Here is a 7,841-nt window from a genome sequence, read left to right on the forward strand (position 1 = left end):
AGCACCAACTGGTCGGAGTTCAACCTCGCTCTCTTAATATGAGCATTCCCGAATATAGGAACATGACTCCTGTGGAGATTGATTTTGCTGCCCGTACTCTTGAAAGCATTTTCACCTCCACAATTGAGGATCATGTTCCGAAGGTGCGTGTTCGCAAATTTTATCAAGTTCCTCTTGATGCTTCTACCCTTCTCCTCATTAACCTGAGGAAATCGCTTCGCCGCAGAACTTATCGCCTTATACAGGTAGCTTCACCGCAAGCTTATGCGTTCCAAGCCATTCTTAAGAACCTGGACACCATAATTGCCCAGAGAGTCAACCAATCCAGGTTTAATTCCATTAGTGCCAGACTTCGTGCCACTCAGTGCCGGTCTGACGTCTTTAGTACGGTCAGGCAAATCTGTGGATCCAATAGGTCCATCTCAGACCTCCGCTATGGCAACTCCATGGTGTATGATGACCTTGATAAAGCCAACGTCTTTGGTGAAGTCTTTATGACTAATCACCGTCTTACGGCTGGCCTAGGCGAGCGCCACCTTACGTTAACTACGAATTCTGTAGTTCATGGGCTTTTCGATGCTTTCAATGAAAGCATAGTCACTTTCTCCCCGCAGTTCCCCGCTCACTGCATCAATGTTGAAGACACCCGTGGGTTTCTCACCCCTTTCAAACTCATCGACATGCTTCGGCTCAAAACACCTAAAATGTCATCTGGCACTGACTGCGTGTCTTTCTACGCCATGAGACATTTCTCACCACTTTTTTTTAAAAAGTGCGCCATGCTCTTCAACCATGCGTACAACACTGGTTCCTTCCCCCAGCCATGGAGGAAGGCCATAGTTTGTCCCGTTGCCAAAATTGGCAAACCCAAAGCTGACCCCTTCAGCTATCGTCCTATTTCTCTTCTCAACTCTGTCAGTAAGCTCTATGAAACCTTCATAGCCAGCAAGCTGAAATCCTTCTCTTCTGGGAATAATATTATTCCCCCTTTTCAGTTCGGCTTTAGGAGCCAAATCTCCACCATCCATGCCCTGCATCATCTCCAAAATGAGATTGAAAAAGCCTTTGATACTGTCTGGTTTGAAGGCTTAATCCTTAAGCTTCACCAGTTCGGCTTCTCTTCTACGCACTGCAGTGTTGTCCACAAATTTCTTTCTAACAGAACCTTTCAGGTTCGAGTCGGTTCCTCTCTGTCACGTGATTTCCCCATCGATGCTGGCGTCCCTCAGGGCTCGGTTCTTGGACCCCTCCTTTTCAACCTGTATATAGCAGATATTCCACTCCCGCGGACCCCTATTAAGCAAATCTGCTTCGCAGACGACTGCCTTGTCTTCATGCGCTCGTCTAATCCTTTCCGCGTCTCCAATGAGCTTAATGCCCACCTTAAATCTCTTTTTGACTACTATACCAGGTGGAAGATTAAACTCAATCCTTCCAAGATCTCTGCCATTGCCTTTACTGGCCGCGTGATCGTCCCAGAGGTTTTAGCACCTCTAATATTAAGCTCAGGCTTAATAACTCTCCAATTCAGCTTGTTCCCAAGCTGAAATATCTTGGCATTGTTTTCTCTTCCAAACATAACTTCATACCACATATTGACTATGCCATCCGTAACGCCCGGTTCAGGCATACTCAACTTAAAACTGTACTTCGAAGACATAACCAGCTAAACTGCAAAGTTAAGCTGCTCTGCTATAAGCAGCTTATTCGTCCTCTCCTCACTTACGCTTTCCCTATTTGGTCAGCCATCACTTCCGCTCAGATGGAAAGAATCCGCTTGTTTGAGCGGAAACTTCTTCGCGATTGCACTAATTATAAGCACAAGCCTAATGGCAAACACTTTTCCATATCAACTCTCTATAACAATGCCAAGATCACTCGAGTTGACGAGTATCTTCTGCCACTCGCCCGTAGGTATCTCACCCGGCTCCATTACCTTCCCCCCGACGTTTCCATTCCTTCCACTCTCTCAGAAGACTTTGTTCTAACTTTGCGCTATAAACCCCCCCAATACCTGACTCACTACTTCGACGAAATGGACAGTAACCTCTCCACTATCCCCTTATATAACCGCGGCTTTCGTGACCCCAGTCACAAAGTATATTTTTGATTCCATCCCCGTTAGTTAGCCGTAACCCCTCCCCCTTCTATATCATCCATCCTACCTAGTTTATGTCCTTGCTTTCTGACTTAGATGAATCTAGTTCACTAGGTATTAAGTCTATTTTCTCATTCCTCTTTCCCATGATTACTGGAATGAAGTTTCCACATAGCTGTGGAAATCTTCTTCATTCATTCCTAAGAGGTGGTTTTAGTGGGTTCAAGTCTCACACTGTGGCTTTCGATGCTGTCCACCTACTGCAAAAAAAAAAAAAAAAAAAAAAAAAAAAAAAAAAAGCTGAAATGGTATATTATTTTCACGCAGCCGCTACACGTTTACATTGGGAATAATTATAAAAGAAGACCAATGAAGAGGATATTACTGGTGAGTGATCGTTTCAAATTCTGAGTTAAAAATGTATAAAAAAAAAAATCTGAACTAACGAATGTGATGAACTTATATTCAATTTTAAAAATAAAGTAATTATTATTTTTAACAATGGCTGCGTTTCAGCAAACATGATCCGCTCAATGATCTGGATCATCTTTGCTGAAACGATACGGATCACGTTTGAAAATAATTGACAACGCATGAATTATGCCAGTTGGGTTTGTGTACAAAATTTTTTGATTTGTGTGATCAATTTTGGCGCTAAAAAAATAAGTGAGAAAATTTTGAATACAAAAAATCTAAAAAATAGAAACAATAATAAAATCTGTTGAAATGTCTGAAGTATTAAATGTAAGTTTTTATTTAGTATTTACTTAAAAACTTAAATTTAATTCTATAGTAAATAAATGAAAATTGCAGATTTTATTAGAATTATCGAGCAAAAATGACTCCTCCATTTTCTTTTTAAACACTAGTCCAAGTTTATTAAGCTCAGGGGATGAAGTCCATCAGCATGGATATAGTGGAAATTTTGTGAATTGTTCCGTTAAAGACTATTTGATTGGTATTTGCGCATAAAATATACAATTGCTACATATTTATTATATTTCATATTTTAACAGATTTGTTAATAAATTCCAATTAGCGAATGCAAACTAACCGTGATGGTAACAATCGGACGAGAGCAATGAAGTAATATGAATACTTTTCGCGAATTTGGTATTTGTTTTGGGATACCAAAAGCTTCTGTATGGAGAATAATTAAAAAAAAATTAGTGTTTAGCTTATGTCAATTGGACACTAATTTACAAAATACGCACTTGCTAATAATGCAAAAGTGGAAGCTTCGAAAAAATTCCCGTTCGTATTGGTTGCACAGACCATATACATGCAAAAATAAATGCACCAAACCATAGCAAATAGGCTTATTTCAAAAGGAAGCATGACTGGCTTAATCTTGCAGGCAGTTTGCGATGAAAATGGTTTTTTTATAAACGTGTATGTTGGAGAGCCTGGTTCCTTATGCATTGTTATGTTTTAATTAAATAAATATATTCAACTTAACTTATATATATTCATTTCAAATTAATTGATTTTAATAAATTATCAAACAACACTTTTTCAATAATAATAAAACATAAATGAATAAAGTAATAATTTTAATTATAGTAATAGTTAAAACATTACTTTAAACATAGAAATAAATAATAATGACATATTAAATAAATAAGTACATAAAATAAATAATAAATAAATAAAATCAATAATAAATAAATATAAATGTAGATTTGTTTATAATTTTACTACACTGTTGCATCGCATTGCCAACCTCATTTGCGTTAAAATACGTATTTTACATACATTCCACACTGAACCAGAAAGTGAACCAGATCAATTGCTGGTTCACCCCATTGTTTTTGTTTTGCATGTAAAATTGAGCGGATCATGTTTGCTTAAAACGCAGCTATTATAAGCAAGAAATGTGAAAAATTATCAAATTAATTATACACAACATGTTTTGGCTTTATACAAAATAATGCGTAAATATTATTTTAAAAATTAAATTTAAAATTAAAAAATTTTTTTTTTTTTTTTGTTAAAAACAGAAATGTGTTTTTTTTTTTTGAACGGTATGTAGTCGAAAAATAATAAGCCAATGATCTATCTAAGTCCTAAGGGTTCTCGGTCTATTTTGGGTTGCATCGTAGTTGTCGAGTCTCATACCAACAATTATGGAAATTGTGAACAAAAAGGGTTCCATATTTTTCGGGAAGTGAGGAACCGAGTTTGATGGACGAGGTATGGAGTATTCATGGCTGTTTGTGACCTAGCCAAGAAAGCTTTACAGGAAGAAAGTTCTGAAATTCTAATTAGTTGTATTAAACAGATATTAGTGGCGGCAGCCTATGAGGCAATAGTTGAACGGCCATTCCTTACAGTATCGGATTTGTGCGAGGCGGTAAAGAAAGCATATTTAAAACGGAGGACGTTGGAGAAACTGAGATACGAATTGACAAGGAGAAGCCAACAGAGAAACGAAACAGTCAATTTTTTTGGAAGGCATGTAGAAATTCTTTTAACGCAAATAGAGTCAATTATCAACACTCATGGGAAAGCTGGCGAGACAAAATCACAAGTATTGGAGTATAGAAGACTAGCTGCCAGATGTTTTATTAAAGGACTAAGGGATCAATCACTGAAGTCTTGGTTTGTCGGTCTTAAGGGAGAACCAGTGGAAAAACTGGTAAGGATAGTGGAAGAGGTAGAAGAATTGTTTGGAGACCAACCTTCAAACAAAAATATGATGGGAGCAGATCAAGGAGATATACAAGAGAAAAGTGCATTTTGTCTCGTGATAGGTTATGTATGGGCAGACTGCAATAGGTGGAGGAATATTCCTCATTGTGCGTTGTGTGGTACGTATGGATATGAGAAGGGCGCAAATTGTAAAGGAGAGGTGGAACATAAGGTCAAAATCAATCCGTGTGATTTTTGTAGCAGAAAGGGTCATGCGGAAGAAGAATGTTTCAGTAAATTGAATAGTTTTTTCTGCGTTGAATGTGGAATAAGAGGCCACAAGACAAACAAGTTTTGTAAGATAGGATAAAGTTAACAGCGCCAAAACTTAAGGAAAATACTTGAGCCACTAAACGCAATATCGTACGGATTTAAGCAAAGAGCGACAGAGCAAGGAGCTAGTGCACAAACATTCCGTAGGCCCGAAAGAGTAAAAAGGGAACAAATAAAATGTTTTCGATGTGGGAGGACGGCCACATTGCCAGATATTGTAGAGAGGTGATGACTAAGCCAGAAAAGTTCAACCGGTCCAGTATAGGCCAGTTGACTGGAGTGCCGAAAGGAAGAAGAAAATTAATATTGGCCAATTTTATACATTGCAAAGTCAAGGAAAACAAACAAGAAAGTAAAAATTGGAAAAAGAAAAAATGGCGCCAATAAGGACGAAGTATACAAGATCCAAGTAAACGGATTTTAGATATTAAAAATGTATGTAAGAACCAATTGGTAGTATTTTTGTTTGCTTTCTTTTTGTTTATATTATCTACAGTGGAGAAATTAAGGAGAACGAATTTTAGAAAAGAAACAAACTATAACATTGGATCTTGTGTTGGTTTTTCTGTCGATGATGCATACATAAAATTTCCATGCAGGCTAGGAGAGAAGGGAAATTTGTGTTTACTAATACATACGGGAGCGGATACGAGTCTGATAAAATCAGAAGCATTAAGACATTTGACAGAAATAAATACAAGCGAAAAAGACATTTGACAGGAGCGTTTGGTGAAGACACCAACACAAAAGGGTCACTAGTACTAGAGAGTGCAAATGAACCCATGTTGAGATTCAAAATACACGTGTTACCAAAAGGCGTAAGTGTACTAGGAGATGGGATCCTGGGACGAGAAGAGTTATGGAATATCTCGAAAATTGATACGGTGAATAAAACAATCTCTTTCTGTAGAAATGAGAAACAAGAGATCGTTATGCCATTGCTGGAAAAACGTCCCAAGAAGAGAATTTGTGTTGCAAAGATGCTGACAGTTCCTCCGAGATCGGTAATGGTGACCACCTTAAGAGCTAAGGACATATAAGGAGAAGTGATAATCGAGAGTAAGGAGTTACTGCATCAAGTGTATGTTGGAGGAGCTCTGGTGGACATCAAACAGGGTAGATGTGAGGTTCCAGTTTTGAAATGTAACTCGTATCCTGTAAGGTTAAAAGTAAATAGGAAAGGCAGTTTTAATTTTTTAGGGTATCTCTGGAGGTTAGTTGTGGAAAGATGGCATCAAAAATACATTTGCGATTAGTGTCGACAAATCTAGAGAACGAATGAAACGGCTGCACAATTAAATAAAGAAGAGGACTCGTTACTAAACAATATAGTACATGATTATGGAGATATTTTTTATTTAGAGGGTGAAGCGTTATGGTGTACTACAGTGCTGGATCACAAAATACCGATGAACTCGGTCCAGGTAGCGATCTACACAAGACAGTGTGGTGAGAATCAACAAAGTAGGCTAAAATTGTCAGATTCTCTGATATTTAAAAATATTTTATTTAAAAATATTTATTCAGATTTTTTCAGTCAGTTAGTCAGTCAGTCAATTAGTTAGTGTTTCTAAAGTTGTATTAAAAATAATAAAAGTTTGTGTTGCAATAAATACTGTTTTTTATTAATAAAAGCTATTTGGTTATTGTAATCACAACATTGGTGACCCCGACACAAAAAGGAGTTGTAAGTTATTATCAAGCCCAACATTGGCAAGCAAGATGACTAACCGTGAGGAAGAAGATTTTTTTCCGGCAGAAGGAGAAAGTCGCACTGACAAGGAGGTATACCGGGTTTCAGTTAAGCCGATGATGTTTTCAAGAGAGCATCCGGACCTTTTTTTTCTGCAAATGGAAGCACAGTTCAGGAATGCGGGAATAACGAAAGATGATACAATGTTCGACCATGTAGTAGCAAGTTTAGAGCCGAAATACCTGGAGTGCATAGTTGATGTGATTCGAGATCCACCGAAGGTGTTGAAGTATGAGACGTTGAAGAAACGGTTAATTTATGAATTCACAGAATCGGAGCACAAAAGGCTGCGTAAGTTGCTGACAGAATTGGAGCTAGGTGACATGAAACCAACTCAATTGCTGAAGAAAATGAAGGAGATGGCTGGCAATTCAATGAATGATGATGTACTAAAGTCATTGTGGTTACAGCGACTGCCAGTGGGAGTTAGAACAATCGTAGCTGCAGTGGAAGGTGATTCTGCACAGTGGGCCAAAGTGGCTGATAAGGTATTTGAGGTACAGGAAACAGAAACGGTTTGTGTAGTTCAAAGGAATGAACCGAAGGAGATGAGGAAGGAAATTGACGAGTTGAAAGTCATGATAAATAATTTGGTCATTCAGTTGAGCAAAAGAGGAAGAAGCAATGACAGAGATCGTGGAAAAGGGCGATCATCAAGTGCTAGAAGAGGTAATATCTGTTTTTATCATCGGCGGTTCAAGGAGAGGTCCACAAAATGTGTTCAGCCTTGCCAGTACAAACCACCGCAAAACTCAGCGGAAAACTAAACACCACTTCACGTCTGACGGCGAGTGAAGTGGCAGAGGGTAAAGCATGCCGTTTGTTCTTTAAAGATAAAAAAACAGGTATAAATTATCTAATAGACACAGGCGCGGAAGTTTCAATTTTGCCAAAGAGAATGCAGCCTGAAAATGAAGCCACGCAATATTATTTATACGCAGCAAACGGAGCGAAAATTAGCACGTATGGAACGAAATTAGTGCAAGTCAATTTGGGGTTGCGCAGACAGTTCCTGTGGGAGTTCCT

General features: G+C 38.2%; 1 protein-coding gene across 1 annotated transcript; it reads left to right on the forward strand.

Annotated features, from left to right (window-relative positions):
- Window positions 1-6,784: 6,784 nt before the first annotated feature.
- LOC119662429 lies at window positions 6,785-7,582 on the forward strand. Its single transcript, XM_038072046.1, has one exon. The coding sequence runs from the start codon at window positions 6,785-6,787 to the stop codon at window positions 7,580-7,582; it is 798 nt and encodes a 265-aa protein (XP_037927974.1).
- The last annotated feature ends 259 nt before the right edge of the window (window positions 7,583-7,841 follow it).

Source organism: Teleopsis dalmanni, chromosome 1 (genome assembly GCF_002237135.1).
Source record: "Teleopsis dalmanni isolate 2A chromosome 1, ASM223713v2, whole genome shotgun sequence".
NCBI lineage: Eukaryota > Metazoa > Arthropoda > Insecta > Diptera > Diopsidae > Teleopsis > Teleopsis dalmanni.